General features: G+C 56.3%; 1 protein-coding gene across 5 annotated transcripts in view; it reads left to right on the forward strand.

The window, feature by feature from the left end:
* Nucleotides 1-17,966, forward strand: part of DNAH17 (dynein axonemal heavy chain 17) — a 94,548-nt gene that overhangs the window by 32,867 nt on the left and 43,715 nt on the right. For 4 of the 5 annotated variants that reach the window (XM_059878354.1, XM_059878353.1, XM_059878351.1 and 1 more), the window contains exons 25-42: nt 364-516; nt 3,265-3,513; nt 5,237-5,359; nt 6,309-6,656; nt 6,757-6,848; nt 7,254-7,380; nt 8,060-8,212; nt 9,493-9,618; nt 9,794-9,901; nt 10,411-10,542; nt 10,858-11,018; nt 11,655-11,811; nt 12,824-12,928; nt 14,530-14,687; nt 15,326-15,464; nt 15,621-15,848; nt 16,250-16,387; nt 17,235-17,367. In XM_059878354.1, coding sequence (XP_059734337.1) covers nt 364-516; nt 3,265-3,513; nt 5,237-5,359; nt 6,309-6,656; nt 6,757-6,848; nt 7,254-7,380; nt 8,060-8,212; nt 9,493-9,618; nt 9,794-9,901; nt 10,411-10,542; nt 10,858-11,018; nt 11,655-11,811; nt 12,824-12,928; nt 14,530-14,687; nt 15,326-15,464; nt 15,621-15,848; nt 16,250-16,387; nt 17,235-17,367 — 2,830 coding nt within the window. The remainder of the gene's footprint in view (nt 1-363; nt 517-3,264; nt 3,514-5,236; nt 5,360-6,308; nt 6,657-6,756; nt 6,849-7,253; nt 7,381-8,059; nt 8,213-9,492; nt 9,619-9,793; nt 9,902-10,410; nt 10,543-10,857; nt 11,019-11,654; nt 11,812-12,823; nt 12,929-14,529; nt 14,688-15,325; nt 15,465-15,620; nt 15,849-16,249; nt 16,388-17,234; nt 17,368-17,966) is intronic. The other variant, XM_059878352.1, reaches the window with a different exon arrangement.

Raw genomic sequence — 17,966 nt, forward strand, 5'->3', positions numbered from 1 at the left:
CTGTCATTCTCGTGAGCCCAGAAACACGGCCTCGATGGGACCAGCTTTGGGGCTGTGTGTGTGTGTGTGTGTGTGTGTGTGTGTGTGTGTGCGCGCGCGCGCACGCGCAGACAGGCAAGCTCAGCCATCCTATGGGCCCTCCCCTCCAGGCCCCATCAGAGAAGCCAGGGGTGGTTGGGGGGACGGATGGGAAGGCGCTGCTCCCCCAACTAGAAAGTTTGCTGCCTTCCTGTGTGCATGGGGTCGGAGTACAGTGTGCTGACAGCTCTGAGGGTCACTGGGACATGACGGGGTTGGGGGCAGAGGGGGAAGGCTCCACTGAGCACAGGCACCCCGCTCACTGGCTTCCTCCTATGCCCACAGCAACAAAAGAGCATCGCGGCCATGGAGAGCATCATGGATGCGCTGTGCAAGTCCGGGAGCCTGTTCGAGGTCAGCGTCCCAGACTACAAGCAGCTTAAGGCTTGTCACAAAGAGGTCCGCCTGCTGAAGGAGCTCTGGGACATGATCATCATGGTGAGGGGCCACTCTGGCTTGGGGGGTGGGTGGGGGAGGTGGGAGAGGGGTCCACGGGCAGCATCCCAGCACCAAGAGGGCATGGCTCCCATTATCCCCCTATGACCCACCTCTGATGGTTGATGGAGGCAGCCCCTCTTCTTAAACACAAGAGTAGGAAGCCTCACTTTCCACCCCAGGGTCAGGACAGTGTCCACAGCAGGTGGGCACGTGTTAGTTCCCCATGGTCTCGCCTTTTGGCGCCTCTATTTCCAAAGATATTTCAGTTCTTCTCTTTTTTAATTTTTTATTTGATGGCAGTATGTGTGCATGCGTGCAAAGCTGCTTTAGTCGTGTCTCACTCTTTGCAACCCCATGGACTGTAGGCCACCAGGCTCCTCCATCCATGGCATTCTCCAGGCAAAAGTACTGGAGTGGGTTGCCATGCTGTCCTCCAAGGATCTTCCCCACCCAGGGACTGGACTTGCATCCCCTGCATTGGCAGGCGGGTTCTTCACCACTGTGCCACCGACAAAGCCCTCACTGGAGAATAGCTGGTTAACAGTGCTGTGTCTCAGTGTCCAGCACAGCGATTCAGTTATGCATATACATGTATCTGTTCCTTTTCGAATTCTTTTCCCATTTAGGTTATCACAGAGTATTGAGAGGAGTTCCCTGTGCTATACAGTAGGTCCCTACTGGTTGTCTGTCTTTTTTTAAAATAGATAATGCCTTGATTTTAATTTTTTTAATCTCTTGGCCACACTGTGTGGCATGCAGGATCTTAGTTCCCTGACCAGGGATCGAACCCATGCCCTCTGCAGTGGAAGCACAGAGTCCCAATCACTGGGCCGCCGGGGAGGTCTCCCTGGTTATCTCTCTTAAATACAGCAGTGTGTGCCTGTCAACCCCAAACTCCCAACGCATCCCTCCCTCCCCACCCACCGTGACCTTAAGTTCCTTCTCTAAGTCTGTGTTAGTTCTTTGTGCTCTTGAATGAACTTCAGAATCTGTCAAATCCTCCTCTCTTCAGATAGAAAACTCTCAGACTACACGTAGGCTTGAATCTACCCTGTGAGCTCCTCCGGGGAGGATTCCCCTCCTGGCAGCAGTGTCTGGCGTCCCTGCCCGGGAGCGAGCCCTGCCCTGTCTTGTCATGTATGTTGTTTAGATTACATCTTAGTAAGATAATGTAAATGTCTGTATCCTGACTGTACTTAATCTATCTCTCATAGAGGGTGGAGTGGGGGGAGAATCTTTGGAGCCACAGGCTCCATCACAACCACCCCCAAAGGGAGAGAATCCATCAAAGCCTCTAGATACTTTTTTTTTTTTTTTTTTTGCAATTCACTGAATTCAAGTGTCTTGTGCTCGAGTGACCTGACTGAACAATGCTGCTGCTAAGTCGCTTCTGTCGTGTCTGACTCTGTGCGACCCCACTGACGGCAGCCCACCAGGCTCCTCTGTCCTGGGGATTCTCCAGGCAAGGACCGAACAATAAGTGGAGTCAGCTCAGAAAGCTGCACTGTCCCCTGATAAATATCACTTAGCACAGACCCAAGAACGCAGGTTACTTTTCCCAGGAGATAACGATAAGCATTTCCGGTCAGGGTGTTGCAAGAAAAATTGACAAAAAACGAGCCAGGGTACTTTTACGATAACAGGATACAGAAGCAGCTTAAACTTCAACCAGAAAGGGCCATCGATTTCTGTGGGGATTAATGCTTCAAGTCTCTGGATTTGCAGAGTCAGTCTCTTGTCAGCACCCCAACTGTTGGTCGTTCTCTGTCAAGAACGTCTACCAAGATCAGGCTGGTTTGCCCCAAGCCTCTGTCAGCAACCTCTGGCCCTCTCGAGGACTCCCATGCAACTCCCAAGCCATTCTCAGCCCACCCCGAATTCAAGATTGGAGCTTCTTGGGTTTCTGCCTCCACTCTTGGTAGGGTGGTCCCCCAGTGCCTCCTGTGTCTTGTTTCATCCTGTTATGAGTGGAATTTCCTCTGGTGTATCTTTGTCTGTGTAAGCTACGTTGGGCTTCCCTGGTGGCTCAGTAGTAAAGAATCCGCCTGCCAATGAGGGAGACCTGGGTTCGGTCCCTGGATCAGGAAGATCCCCTGGAGAAGGAAATGGCAACCCACCCCAGGATTCTTGCCTGGGAGACTGCATGGACAGCAGAGCCTGGTGGGCTACAGTCTTTGGGGTTGCAAAGAGTCAGACAAGACTTAGTGATTAAACAACAACTAGTAAGCTAGGTTACTCTGCAGTAACAAACAGCCCTAAAACACAAAATCTTTGTGTAGTTAACCACAGACATGTAGTTTTCGTTCATGCCAAGTCCACACTCCAGTTCCAGGCAAACCTTCAGCTCAGTGCGTGTGTCCACACCCGCCGAGGCAGGTAGAGGGAACTGTGGGCTCAGTGTTGGCAGCTCAGGGCCTCTGCCCCCAAGTGACAGGTGTCATCCTCATTCCATTGGTTGGAGCAACTTTCGTGGCCTCAACAAGACATGGGACAGAACAAGATCCTGGTGAGCAGTGACAAAGCCCATGTTTTGCCAAAATCTCTCTTAACTGCTGACTTTTAAGTTGAATCGGTCATGGTAGAACTGGGGTTCTTTTTGCCCCCCCTGTATCCGGTCACTTTACCAAGCTCTGTTCTTAGTGCTGGAGACTCCTCATTGGATTGTTCCGTCCGAGAGCAATGCCAGGAAGGTGGTACGGGTGCCTTCCTGAACCCGTAGAGGAGTCAGTGGGCATTTTCCCACCTCAGGTCAACACCAGCATCGACGACTGGAAGACCACCAAGTGGAAGAACATCAACGTGGAGCAGATGGACATAGACTGTAAGAAGTTCGCCAAGGACGTGAGGTCCCTGGACAAGGAGATGAAGAGCTGGGATGCCTTCGTGGGGCTGGACAACACCGTGAAGAACATGATCACGTCCCTGCGTGCCGTGAGCGAGCTGCAGAACCCCGCTATCCGGGACCGCCACTGGCAGCAGCTCATGCAGGCCACCCAGGTACACACTGATGCAGGGGTGGAGGGCAGCGCTCCTCAGGAACTCGCTGCGGGCGTGGGGGGCTGATGCTGGCAAAGCTGGCTTCACGCATGCGCACCCCAGACCATCACACAGGGCTCCGGGCTCAGGGTGGCCCCAAGCTGGGTTAGAGGCTCTGCTGTCGCCACCTTGATTTCCTTAATTAATAACTTTTGCACACGGGATCCCATCATTTTCATTTTGTACCAGGCCCTGCAAATTATGCAGCCAGTACTGGTTGTAGCATGAACGGTGAATGTCCACGGGGCTCAGGAAGTTTGGGGTGGAGGAATAGTCCCGGGTCCCCCCATGTACCCCAGGAGCACAGGGTCCTAGCACCGAAATTTTCCCAGGGATGTTCCCAAGTGAGGAGTGGGAGGGGCACTGGCCTTGACACTCACTGAAGGCGAATAGGACCATCCCCACTGTCAGCAAACATTGAACAAAACTCTATGAAACGGCTACTCTGCAGAGGCCCCCCCGTAGATGTCAAGGAAGCAGAGAGGTTGAGGGCATGGGCCCTGCTCTCAGGGCAGTAGCGGAAGAAAGAACACAGGCCATGGTGTTTGGGAGGCCGAGTTGGGTGCTCAGTGGCAGTTCTAGGAGCGCAGAGGAGGTAGCCACCTCCCTGGTTAGGGAAGCATGGGACCAGCATCAGGAGCACGTGGGGTGTGGCCTGGACTTTGGGGAGGGGAGGGGAGAAACAGGTGAGCAGAAGGGATTGTCTCGAGTACTGAGGCCACTGGCCAGCAGGCTCATGTACCCCATCCAGGGCCTGGGAGAGACCCCCGGGCAGTGATCAACAAATAACAGAAACGTCCCAGAAATTGGGCACCACTGAGGACTTGTTGAGACCTGGGCAGGTATTTTCCCAACCGTGATTGAGAAACACTGAATTCCATCAGTTGGTCAAACCAGTTTTTGTGGCAGGCTTGGAATCCAGGCTTGGAAATGTCTATGTGACAGCGAGAAAGATTTGAAGACTGGGTGACACCATGCAAATACCTGCTATTGTTATCAGAGTAACAGTACCTGTAACGCAGCCACACCTGTTACTAATCTGGCAGCTTCCCCAGATGGATCGGGTCCTGCAGCTGCGGTCACAAAGCCCCACATGGTGGGGGTCTTGAAACCACAGAAATGTATTCTTTCGTGGCCCTGGAGGCCAGAAACTAGAAGTCAAGGAGTCAGTAGAGCCATGATCCCTCCGACATCTAGGGGAGGACCCTCCCCTGCCTCTCCCAGCTTCCAGTGGTCCCAGGCGGCTCTTGGCTTGTGGCCACGTCTGACGCATCCTTGCCTCCGCAGTCACATGGCCTCCTCTGCATTTCAAACCTCCCTCTCCTCTCTGTGATGAAAACACCTGCCATCAGGTTTAGACTCTGTGCAGTTGACCCGAGATGATTTCATCTCAAGATCCTTAACAGCTGCAAAGACTCTATTTCTGAGTAAAGTCACATTCTGAAGTCCAGATGAACATGAGTTTGCGAGGACACTCTTCAACCCACTACTGGTGGGCTCTGTTGCTACCAGTTTTACAGGGAGGAGAGGCCTGGAGGAGTGTCTGCCCAAGTCACGGAGCTCCCAACACCCGCTTCGTGGCCTGGGTTCCTCCCTCGCCAGCCTCTACGTGAAGGACAAAGGTGTCCCTCAACTGGAGAACATGTGACCGAATGTGAAATGTGCCTATTGTTTTCCTCTGCAGGTGAAATTTGAAATGTCAGATGAGACCACCCTGGCAGATTTACTCCAGCTGAACCTGCACAAATACGAGGATGAGGTCCGAAACATTGTCGACAAGGCCGTGAAGGAGTCTGGGATGGAGAAGGTATCCTTTGTTGAGAAGTGTATTTTATACGGGACGATGCTGAAACCGACCCCCCAGCCTGACGCCTGTCGAATGTGCTGACGTAGGGTTGACACTAACGCGCCACCAGTTGACGCCTGACTGAACTCTCCTCTCTTTCCATGAAGCACCCTCGTGTGTGGTCTGTCCTGCCTCAGCCTCAGCCTTCTGAGAAGCTGAATGGGGCCGGGGCGGGGTGGGCAGTGGTCAGGAGGGCTGGCCATCAGCTGGTACCTAGGGCCATTCCAGGACACAGGAAAATGCTGGAGGAGTCCTTTGCAGTTCAAACCTCTCTCCTCACCTGTTTTTTGAGTTTGAATGGTCACAGTTGGGCTTGCTTTCTTTTTTTAACAGCTTTATTGAGCTATAAATCACATACCCATTCACCCATTTAAAGTGTGCAGTTCAATGGCTTTTAGCATATTTACAGAAATGTGCAGCCATCACATGTTAGAATTAGTCAATTTTAGGACATTTTCATCTCCTCAAAAAAGGGATGAAACCCAGACCCTTTAGCTAGTATCTCCCGTCTTCTCACACCTCCCCCCATCCCAGCTCTAACCTACTGCTTCTATAGGTTCGCCTTTTCTGTGCATTTCATATACATGTAAACATAATAATGTCGGCTTTTGTGTCTGACTTCTTTCACTGAGCATGTTTTTAAGTTTCCTTCGTGTTGTAGCACGTGTCCATACGTCATTCTTTTTTTTAGCCAAATATTTCATTACATGAACACTCCACATTTTGTCCACCCCTTCACCCACTGAGGGACATTGGGGTTGCTTCCATCTGTTGGCCACTGTGAATAATGTTGGCATGAACATTTTGGCTTTCTGAGAGCAGGGCCTCCTTCCACGTCCCAGGAAACTCTGGGTCCTCGTCAGTGATTCTTGCCAGACTCTCGCTGACCCGGTTCCTGTTCCTCCGAAAGGTGCTGAAAGCCCTGGACAGCACGTGGTCCACCATGGAGTTTGAGCACGAGCCGCACCCACGGACGGGCACCATGATGCTCAAGTCAGACGAGGTGCTGGTGGAGACGCTGGAGGACAACCAGGTGCAGCTTCAGAACCTGATGATGTCCAAGTACCTGTCCCACTTCCTGAAGGAGGTGACCAGCTGGCAGCAGAAGCTGTCCACGGCGGACTCAGTCATCTCCATCTGGTTTGAGGTCCAGAGAACCTGGAGCCACCTGGAGAGCATTTTCATTGGTTCCGAAGATATACGGGCCCAGCTGCCAGAGGATTCCAGGCGCTTTGATGACATCGACATCGAGTTCAAGGTGAGCACAGCTCTCTGGCTCCTGCCTGGGCACTTTTGGAAATGGCTCCCTTGGTGCAAACAGGGCTTGTGGTGCCATGGCGGTCCCTCTCTCCTCCCAGGCCCTGATGGAAGACGCAGTGAAAACACCCAATGTGGTTGAAGCCACCAACAAACCTGGCCTCTATGACAAACTTGAGGACCTGAAGAAGAGGTGGGTCCCATACCTGTCCAGACAAGGGGCTTCACCGTGGCAGAAACCCGAGTCATGTGCCTTCCCCGCTACCCCGCTGGCCAGGCCAGGAAAGCCCCAGGTTGTGGGTTAACACATCCCCTCCCTGGAAGCACCTGCCACTTCCTGCCACCCTAGCCACAGAGACTGCTTTGGCCTCAGAGGAAGGCACGATGGCAGAGATTCAACTGTAGCCCCTCCTGCCTGGCGACGTCCACAAGTGCGGGGGCTGGCTGAGAAAGAGCGTGTCCGCTTGGAAGATTTGAATCAAACTGGGGCTGGGAACGGCCTGAGCGTCTCCAGGGTCGTCTGTCCAGTGCGTGGAAGGATGGGCTGGCAGAGACCTTCTGTCGAGCAGGACTCAGCAGCCTCGTTCCCTGCCCCCAGGTTGGCTGTGTGCGAAAAGGCCTTGGCCGAATATTTAGAGACAAAAAGACTGGCTTTCCCCAGGTTCTACTTTGTCTCTTCAGCTGACCTCCTGGACATTCTTTCCAACGGAAATGACCCCGTGGAGGTAGGCGGGCCCCTGATGGTCCGAAGGGGTGCCAGGCCCCATGTCCGGGTGGCCCCGGGATGTTGGAGTGTCCGAGAGGTGGTCCACACCAGAAACCGCCCAGGGGCCGGGCCGTGACAGAAGGACCCGGGACCGCTCTCAGAGCCCGCCCTTCCCTCCCTGAGCGCCATCATTGTGCTCTGGAAAATGGGCGAGATGCCCGTTTCTAAGACACATGCTGCTCATCCTGCCAAACCCCAGACACCGGGAGGAAAAGGTCCCGCGAGGCTCCTCTTCTAAAAGAGAGAAGGGCGAGCATCCGGGCAAAGGGAGGGGACCGTGTTTTATTCTAATCATGGGGTTGCAGATGCACGGTATGGGAGCCCCAAGGCGGCCCACAGTTTAGGTTCTGAGCATCTGACTTAGGGGCATAGGCCCCGTGCCCCCTGGGTCAGAACCTTCTCAGGGAAGAGAAGAAACAGACATTCAGAAGATTCTGCCGAGCAGCGCTTGCTGTTTCCTTTGTTGGTGAAGTGTGTTTAATCAGCATCCCAGAGGTGGGGGGTCGGGGAGGGGGGAGAATAAATTTAAAAAAAATGATGCTTAAGACCACCCAAGGGAGACCCAGGCCATGGGCATCCACCTGTGAGCCCCTGGGTTGCAAAATCCAATGTCCTCCCCCTCCGACCCTGAAATCCAGGTGAGCCGCCATCTGTCCAAGCTCTTCGACAGCCTGTGTAAACTGAAGTTCCGCCTGGACGCCAGTGGGAAGCCGCTCAAGTTCGGCCTGGGCATGTATAGCAAGGAGGACGAGTATGTGGACTTTGACCAGGAGTGCAACCTCTCGGGGCAGGTGCGAGCCGCCGCGGGACGCGCAGAGCACTGCCCTGGGGATGGTGGTGCCCCGTGACCGGGACCGCGTGGCCAGACAGGCTGTCAGCAGCAGCCCGTGGCCAGCCCTCTCTCCTCTTCTCTCAGCCTTGCAGAACAAATGCTTAAGGGACGTCTTTATAGGAGTCCCTGCACAGCCTTACCTATGCAGTCTGAGGTGACCCGTGAAAAGAAAGGAAGGAGAAAGGAGGGAGGGGGAAAGGGAGGGAGAGAACAGATTTATTAATGCCCTTAAATCCTCATCGTTTTATTATTATTAATGCCAAGGGGGCCACTTTGGAGGGTGCCTTGCACACCTGCCAAGGTCTCATCCCTGTTCAGCATGATGGGCTTTACAGCTTCCATATTTAGCAGAGGGCTCCTCTTACCCTGGGCAGCCCAGCCCCAGTCCCACCTCCCCAGCCCGGGAGGCTTCTCCCTTCTGCTGACAGCAAGCTTCCTGGCTGCCCTCTCCCCCATCTTTTTGCCCAAGTATTATTCAAGCATCCAAATCAATTCTTACATTTTGCCTAAGCAAAATGTAATTTGGAGGTAAATTGGCTTGGGGCATTAAAAATCTCACGCGAGAAAACTCGAGCTCCAACAAGTTGAATTCGGAGTGCCTGGCCGGACAGGGTGACGCAGGATCCATTCATCGGTTTGTTCAGACACTTCCCACACTTAACCACTTACAGACATAACCACTGAACTACAGCCTGCACTGTGCTTCTATCAATAGCTTAAAAGAAAAACCAACCTGATTATCCCATTCAGGTATTTTCCCCCTGGTGGCAGTTAGTTGAAGGTTTGTATTTCAAAATACACGCAAGGGTCATCAGCCAGTTTGTCCGCGTGACAAAGAATGCCCTTGAGGACAAGTGGGGCTCTGCTGGTCAGAATCCGCCTGGGACAGGGGGCAGCAGGGCCCGGGGGACAGATGCCCTGTCCCGGAACATCAGCACTACTTCGTGGGCTCAGACACAGACTGTCTTCTCTAGCTTTTTCTCTCGTTCCCTATCCCTTCTGTGTTTAGACACAGTGATTGCACACGAAAGCCCAATGCAACTAGTTTTGTGGGTACAGCGAGGCTTGCTGAACACATTTTTCCAGCAGGGCATTCTTACCGCTCAGAAAACCTGGGCATTTCTACCCCTGGAATGATGATACGGATGAGGACAAGTGGTAATTGATTTCGTAAATGTCAGAGCAAGTCATCGGATGAGACATGCTCACCCTCTCTGGTCCCCGTGGCTCCGTCCCCAGGTAGAGGTCTGGCTGAACCGGGTGCTGGACAGGATGTGTGCCACGCTCCGCCACGAGATCCCCGAAGCTGTGGTGACCTATGAGGAGAAGCCAAGGGAGCAGTGGATCTTTGACTACCCCGCCCAGGTCCGAGCTGGGTGGACGGGGCAGCTCTGAAATGCGGGGAGGGGTGGATGGAGCTCACCCGTCCTGGGTTAGCCACAGTCCGGTGGCGAAGAGCCACCTTAACTGGTGTGAACTCTTCCGTCGGACAGAAAAAGGTGGTCACGTGGCGGGGTACTGGGGCCCCCTCTGTTTCCAGATCGCGCTCACGTGCACCCAAATCTGGTGGGCCACCGAGGTGGGCTTGGCGTTTGCCAGGCTGGAGGAAGGCTACGAAAATGCCATCAAAGATTACAACAAGAAGCAGGTGTGTCCCGCCCACCCCATGTCTGTCCTAAGCACCTTGCTCTGTGAGGTCCTGGCTCGTGCCCCTGCCATTTCTCTGAGTCAAAAGCAGCCAAATATTGGCAACAGCTGTTCTGCCCAGGAGTAACTGTTTCAGAAATACATGACTTTAATTCTCTATTTCGATTTGATTTTTTGACAGATTCTTGGTTAGAAATTTAGAAACCAAAGATAATGTTTAAAATGAAAGATATAACCCTGTCAACAGATTCTTAGCTAACCTAGTGTACATATAATCAGTTCCTAGGCAAAAATACACAACTATCCAAGTGGCTTTAAAATCCTGTTTTCACTTACTGTCTGCCATCTCTCATGACATCAGATCTTCATCGACACCATTTTTAGTGACTTCTTGATATTCCATGGGGGAGGGGCAGTTCCCGAGTGCCCAGGGGGACCCGCCCAGCCCGGAGGCCACCCCTGAGGCCACCCGGGGAGCCGTGTGCGAGGGAGGCATGTTTGCTCCCACAGATCAGCCAGCTCAACGCGCTCATCACTCTGCTCATTGGAAACCTCAGTGCAGGGGACAGAATGAAGATCATGACCATCTGTACCATCGATGTCCACGCCCGGGACGTGGTAGCCAAGATGATCACCGCCAAGGCATGGGTGCCTGGAGGGGCCAGGAACCAGGGTGGGGGCCTGGGGCTCAGGACTCCAGCCCACATCCCCCACCCCAGTCACTGCTTCTTCCTCAGCGGGGCGGGGGGACACTTCTCCAGGCAGCGGCTACCCCGTTCTGCACCCCTAATCTCACCCCTGGTGAGCCACTGGACGAGCAGCCCAATCAGAAGTGCCCCTGGTTCAGCAGTGGGGGCGGTGTTAGGCTTGATGGGGGCACCTGGGGAGGGGCGGGGTGCTGGAAGCACCCCGGGGTCAAGGACTGCTTGGAGGCAAGCCAGCCTGCTCCCCCCGCAGGTGGAGAGCTCCCAGGCCTTCACCTGGCAGTCCCAGCTGCGGCACCGCTGGGACGAGGAGAAGAAGCACTGCTTTGCCAACATCTGTGACGCCCAGATCCAGTACTCATATGAGTACCTGGGCAACACCCCGCGGCTGGTCATCACCCCACTCACGGACAGGTGAGGGCCCCGGCCGCCTTCCCGCCTGGCCGCGAACAACGCAGGGGAGGGAATCGCACCCTTTCTCTGGGCTCTTCCCCACGTGTCCTTGCACCGTCAGACCCAAATGTCCCCTGCTGAGGCTGACGGATGCGGGCGTCTGGGCTGGGGGACCTGCTTTCAGGTTCAGTTCTGCTACCTGCCAGGCACCCAGCCTTGGAGCCGAGACCTTATTCCTTCATTCTGACCTTGGCTGTTTGGCCTTAGGGGTGTTGCTTAGCCTTTCTGAGGGCCTGTAAAATGGGGATGATGTTTTATAAATCCTCAGCAGCTTGTCGAGGGTCAAGTGAATCACGTGACACCAAAAAGCACTCAGACCAGATCCTCAGCACCTGTGATGCGGCTGTTCCATTGGACGGGCAACATAGCGCTCCTTCCCGCCCCTGTACCCCTAGTGCCATGGCTGGTTCAGCCCTCACGTAGTGTCTGCTCCAGCGGGATGGCGTTTGCTCCTTGGTGACAACACAAGCCCTCCTTTGCCCCTTTGAGCTCCCTTTGGTGCCACCTTGGGGCTCAGGGGCTGTCACCGACCCACAGTAAAAGAAAGTGGGCAGCCCTGGGGTTGCCACCCACAGGGTGATTGGATGTCCCTTACAGATGCTACATAACCTTGACCCAGTCCCTCCATCTGATCATGGGCGGAGCTCCTGCTGGCCCCGCCGGGACTGGCAAGACCGAGACGACCAAGGACCTGGGCAGAGCCCTGGGCACCATGGTGTACGTCTTCAACTGCTCCGAGCAGATGGACTACAAGGTACCCACCCCACGTCCAGGGGACCTGGAGTCCCCTCCCCCAGGAGGCCGCAGCCAACACTCCCCAAGTGACCGCTGGATGGGTGGACACTGCTGGCTGGCCTCTTGGGCATGACCAGCGTGTCTGGTGGAGGATCCCAGGGTGGACAAGCTGCTGCTGCTGCTGCTAAGTCGCTTCAGTCGTGTCCAACTCTGTGCGACCCCAGAGATGGAACACCCGGCTCCAAACATCCTTCCCTGCTAGGGAGGCAACCCCTCCCAACCTACATCCCAAGCTTGTCCCAGCAACTGGGGGTACCAGAGAGAGTGAGAGCCTCCGAGGGGGCAGGGTGTGGGGGGTGGCCCCTGCGGAGGGGCCAGGTCCCTGCGGTCAAAGGCTTTGTGGCACAGCCACAGTTCTTAAAGGGCCCAGGAAAGAAGACCGTGGAGGTCAGGTCAAAGCAGCCTCTGGTGCGAAGGGTTGGGAGCCACTGAGGTCATGAACATGGCCTCCTGGGGCCTCCCCGCCCCATCCCCATGGGATCCCCACAGTCCAGGAGACCCCATCTTGAGGCTGAGGGTGGGGACAGCTGCCCCCTCTGACGGTGAAGGCCACAGCCCACACCAACCTCCTGGGTTTTAGAGAAGTGAAATCTGAAGCTGGATCCTCCTAGAAGGAATCCTGTGTGTAAACACTGAAGAATCATCCCTTTTATCTTTCAAGGGCCTGAGTCCATCTCCTCCACCTTAGAGGGAAGGCCCCTCCTTGTGTGCTAGTGGAAAATGCCAGGGTGAATTTTACACAAACGGCCTTATCTGAGTCCAGGCAAAGCCTTCAGTGCAGGGAGGACCTGGGCTCTTCCTGGCACCCGGCCCCATGTTGACTCTTCCAGGGAGGGGACGGCCTGCCTCTAGCCTCCCGGGGACCCCAAAGTTCCCAAGCCTGACCCCCAACCTGGGCAGGAGCTGACAGGGCAAGCGGGGGCCCCTGGAAGGACTCCCCAGTGCCCACTTCTCCCCGCCACCTTTCCTAGTCCTGCGGAAACATCTACAAGGGCCTGGCCCAGACCGGAGCCTGGGGCTGCTTTGACGAGTTTAATCGGATCTCTGTGGAGGTCTTGTCCGTGATTGCTGTACAGGTAGGGCCCCCGTGCGGCCTCTGGGTCACCTTCGGGAACTCGCTGCCCTCCCGCATCGGGGCTCGTCAGCTTCCCGGTATGGTCAGGTCAGCCTGAGTGGGGGTATGGCACAGAGGTGAGCGGGACCCCAGCCCTGTCCTTCGGGGGCCCGCAGTCTGGTGGGGCACACAGAAGGGTCAGACACAGCAAACTTGTCACTGAATGCAGATTGGGGGATAGTCAGTTTTGCCTAGGGTCCAGAACAGAGGGCTTCGTTTCAGTTCCCAATGGAGCTGGGCATTGAAGTATGCATAGGAGCTTGTCCATTAGACAAGAGTGCTGGGAGAAAGGGAGGAAGTGTGCCCAGGTATTTGGGGAATACCCGTGATGGAGTGCAGGACTGCCTGGTTCTGGGCTCTATTTAAACTCTCCATGCCTCCATTGTCTAATCTGTAGAATGCGTTTGCTGGCAGGATTAGGGGTGAGTGCAGGTAGCTGGCCTCCTCCACTGCTGTTTCCCTCTTGGTGTAGACAAAGAACTATCCCCAAGCCCTGAGACCAGAGGCCAGTAAGGCAAAAGGAAGATGGGGCAGTCAGCACCCCCGGACTCTCTGGCAGTGCTGACTGCTGCTTTGGGGACCCCTCAACCCCCGAAGTCAGTGCACAGACCCTGGGAAAATTGTGCAGAGCTCTGTGAACTGAAGTGGAGGAGCAAGAACTGGAATAGAACATCAGGAGACGCTCCACGTGGTGGGGGGTGGGGCGGGGGGGGTCCCACCTCCAGGCCCCCCCTCCAGGCCCCCCGTCCAGGCCCCGCCCTGTTGGGGTGTGAGCTGCACGCACCGCAGACCAGTCTGGCAGGAAAATCCTGGACTTTGCTTGGGAGCCCCAGACTCGGAGCAGGTCTTAACTGTGGGAACAGGGCGCCCTCCAGTGGGGGCTTGGAGGTTTGCAGCTGCTCAACGGGCACTAAGGGTCAAAGGCAGAGCTAGTAGTCCCAGAATTCAGATTTCACCCAATGCCGAGTATCTGATGTGGGGATGGCTACCAATCAGCCCTCCCACGGGTCACTGCTGGAGCAGGAACAGACTCACAAAATGGCTAGGGGGCGGAACGTCACTCGATAACGAGGATTAGCCTTGACCTGGAGGAACCCCCAGGGCGTCTCGCTGAGTGACCAAAGCCCATCTGAGATTACATACTGTACTATCCTACTTACTAAGGTTCATGAAAGAGAGAATCACAGAAATGGGAGCAGATGACTGATTGTAGGGGGTCAGGGGAGGGTGGGGTGGCAGAGGGGTGGGGGTGGCTGTCAAGGGTGACTCCACCTGAGGTCACGGAAATGTCCGTCATCTCCAGGTCGCTGTCCTGGTGGTGATGCCGCACCGCGGTCACCACTGGGGGGCGCTGGGGAGGGACCCATGGGATCCCCTCTTTTTCTTTCTTAACAACTGCACATGAATCTACAATTGTATCAAAGTTTAATTAAAAAAAAATAAGATCAGGACAGTCCTCTGCAAATTCACAGCCATTCACACGCTTTAGCACAAACGAAGCTCCATCCAGCCCATCAGAGTTAGCTATTCCCGCATGAACCCATCTATGTACCAACTGTTTAGGTAAAATGTGTCCAAGATGCAATTCGGGCCAAGAAGAAAACGTTTAATTTCCTGGGAGAGATGATAAGCCTCATCCCCACCGTCGGCATCTTCATCACCATGAACCCGGGGTATGCCGGGCGCACGGAGCTGCCAGAGAACTTAAAGGCCTTGTTCAGGTGTGCGGCGGGGGCAAGGCCCAGGAGAGCGGCTGTGGAGGGCTGGGTCAACCCAGAGGGGGCTAGGGGAGGCAGGGATGGGAAACAAGGCCTGGGTGAGAGGGGCAACCTGGCCAGGACCTCTGTAAGGAGCAGACGGTGTCTTCCCACTCTCTGACTCCCAGGGGGTGGAGAGGAAGGTCCCATTTTAGGCATAAGCTGCCCACGGGTCAGGAAGATCCCCTGGAGAAGGAAATGGCAACCCACTCCCATATTTTTGCCCGGGAAATCCTATGGACTTTGGAGCCTGATGGGCTACAGTCGTGGGGTCACAAAGAGTCGGACACGACTGAGAGACTGAGCATGCACACAGCCAATCGGTACAAGGTGGTGGGCAGAGGCAGCGCTGAGGTGACTCTCAGAGGATTTGAGTAAAGGGGGGCAGGGCCCGGAGATACCCCTGTGCAGAGCAAGGGGGCAACAGTGAAGACAGGAGGGGAGCCGAGGGGAGGGGAGGGGGTCTGGGAAGCTGCTCTGCACCTAGAGTCTCTGCCAGTAAGGCTGTGGTCCTCCTGGAAGGTGGTGAGCTCATGAGGGGCAGGTGGGGGCAGGCATGGAGGAGGGGGAGAAGCCAAGACAGACCCCCCCGGACCCCTCAGGCCCTGTGCCATGGTGGTTCCCGACTTTGAACTGATATGCGAGATCATGCTGGTGGCCGAGGGCTTTCTGGAAGCCCGCCTTCTGGCCAGGAAGTTCATCACACTCTACACCTTGTGCAAAGAGCTGCTGTCAAAGCAGGTGTGTGACTGTCTGGGGGCCCACGGAGCCAGGGGCGGGAGGGATGACAAATGCACCCGGCCTGGGCTGCCTCCCAGACGGCCTGGCGAAGCCCCCCAGCCTCGGTCCCGGCACATCAGGTGGCACGCTCATGCCCACCCGCCCGCCCACCCGCAGGATCACTATGACTGGGGCCTGCGAGCCATCAAGTCTGTGCTGGTGGTGGCCGGCTCCCTGAAGAGGGGCGACCCCAGCCGGGCAGAGGACCAGGTGCTGATGCGGGCGCTCAGGGACTTCAATATCCCCAAGATCGTCACCGACGACCTGCCCGTGTTCATGGGGCTCATCGGGGACCTCTTCCCCGCCCTGGATGTGCCTCGGAAACGGGACCTGAATTTTGAGAAGGTGGGTATGGCTGGGGTCCCACCAGTGCCTCCATGCTGCCGAGGACCTCACTTTCCATCATCACTTTCCACCATCTAAGTGGCAGGTACCACATGGGGGTGATGCCCGTGCCTGCCAGCAGGCAATGGCCACGCATGCGTGTCTCCATCTGCCCTGAGGAATGTCCCGAAGCCACAGGCTGCCTCTCCAGCCCCTTTCTCAATACTGGAGGGTCAGGAGAAGAAGCAGAAGGGGCTTCAGACAAACCTATCCCCCGCATGGGGGTCTTAGTAGCACCCACGGCAGAACACCTGGACACCCCCACGGGCAGGGCCGTTGTTCCCTTCTGATCTCTTCCCTGGCAGGGGGTTTCCCGGCCCTGCCCGGCGGGCCCAGCACCCCGTCCTGCACCCCCCCCCCAGGTCATCAAGCAGAGCATCGTGGAGCTGCAGCTGCAGGCAGAGGACGGCTTCGTGCTGAAGGTGGTGCAGCTGGAGGAGCTGCTACAGGTCCGGCACTCGGTGTTTGTCATCGGGAACGCGGGCAGCGGCAAGTCCCAGGTAGGCGCCTGCCTGGGACCCGGCCCAGGGCAACCCGGGCCCCCGCAGAGCATCATGGGCTGGGAAGGGAGCTGTGCCGGGTGACAGGGACAGCCGAGGAGGCCCAGAGTGGCTGGGGACCCTGGTCCCCCCTTGAGACCCTTCTCCTGGGCCTCCTTTCCTTCCGTCCCTTCCCCCTTGATGCTGGTCATCCACCTGCCTGCAGCCAGTCCCCACCCTCCTGCCCCCTGCCATCGCCTGGGGCACAGTGGGAAGCAGAGGGTGGCGGCCAGCATTACCGATACCCATAACATCGGAAAATTCTAAACCAGCCGAGTGCTCAGCTAGACACCCACAGGATGGACAATTATGCTATTATTAAAGATCATCTCCAAAGACTGTGTAACACGAGGGCTGCTCACTTCAAGTTATTTTTAAAAAGCAGAAACTGTATGAGCCAGTTCTCTAAAAAGGAATGTATGTATGTGTGTGTATCTACACGCATATCCACGTGAACCTCCTCAAATGTCCTTAAAAACTCTTCTCTCGGTGGAAGAGTTGCAGGTAATTTTTCCCAGCGAGCACACATAACTTGTATTATCAGGAACAGTGGGAATTTTCCCGGGCTTTGGCACAGCAGCTGTCCGCTGTGCACAGAGGAGCGGTCACAGGGCGCCTGGCGTGGCCCTGGGTATTGTCTGGGGGACGCAAACGCACCTGCGTGTCTCCAGGGCAAAGCAGGCCCAAGGCCGGACTTCTGCCCGTGGGTCTTCAAAGGCCCTGTGAGCTTGCACGGGGGCCCTGGCGCGGGGTTTGGGCCTGGGGCGCGGCCCCTGAGCCCCGCGTGGGTGGCCCCTCCTTGGTGCAGGTACTCAGGTCTCTGAACAAGACCTACCAGAACCTGAAGAGGAAGCCGGTGGCCGTGGACCTGGACCCCAAGGCCGTCACCTGTGACGAACTCTTTGGCATCATCAACCCGGCGACCAGGGAGTGGAAAGATGGTAACAGAGCAGGACCCCCGCGGGACCAAGGGGACCAGGGGTCGGAGCCGGCGTCCTAGGCCTGGGTCCGCGGCCCGCCGATTTTGTTGTGGATGCTCAGCCGGGCTCCGTGCAGCGAACCCGTGGCCTGGCCCCCGAAGGAGACCCTCGGCAGGTCCAGCTGGGGCAGGGGCCTGCGCATACACACGGGGCATCCTGATGGCACTCACGGAGAGCAGGGAGATCACAGAGGGCAGCCGGCTCACCCCACCAGGTGGGGGAAGTGGGGAAGCCACGGACACGTGAGCATCAGCACAGCGGCCCCGAGCGGGGCCACCACACTGTGGTCCACGGAGCAGGGAGGGGCCCGGAAACACAGGCCGGAGCCTCGGGGGCTGGGAACGCTGCTTCCCTGGAGGAGGCCCTTGACGAGGTTTGTGCTTTATAAAAAGAACCCAGGACACTGGAGAAAGGACAAATGAGGGGCTGGAGGAGAGAGAGGGGCCCCAGGGGGAGGAAGGGGCTCTGGAGCGGATGGAAGGAGGGGTGCCTGCTTCCTGGGGGCTCCCCCACCCTACCTGAGCTTCCATCACCCCCTTCCCGGGCCGGGCTGGGGCTCT

Source organism: Bos taurus, chromosome 19, assembly GCF_002263795.3.
Source record: "Bos taurus isolate L1 Dominette 01449 registration number 42190680 breed Hereford chromosome 19, ARS-UCD2.0, whole genome shotgun sequence".
Taxonomy (NCBI): domain Eukaryota; kingdom Metazoa; phylum Chordata; class Mammalia; order Artiodactyla; family Bovidae; genus Bos; species Bos taurus.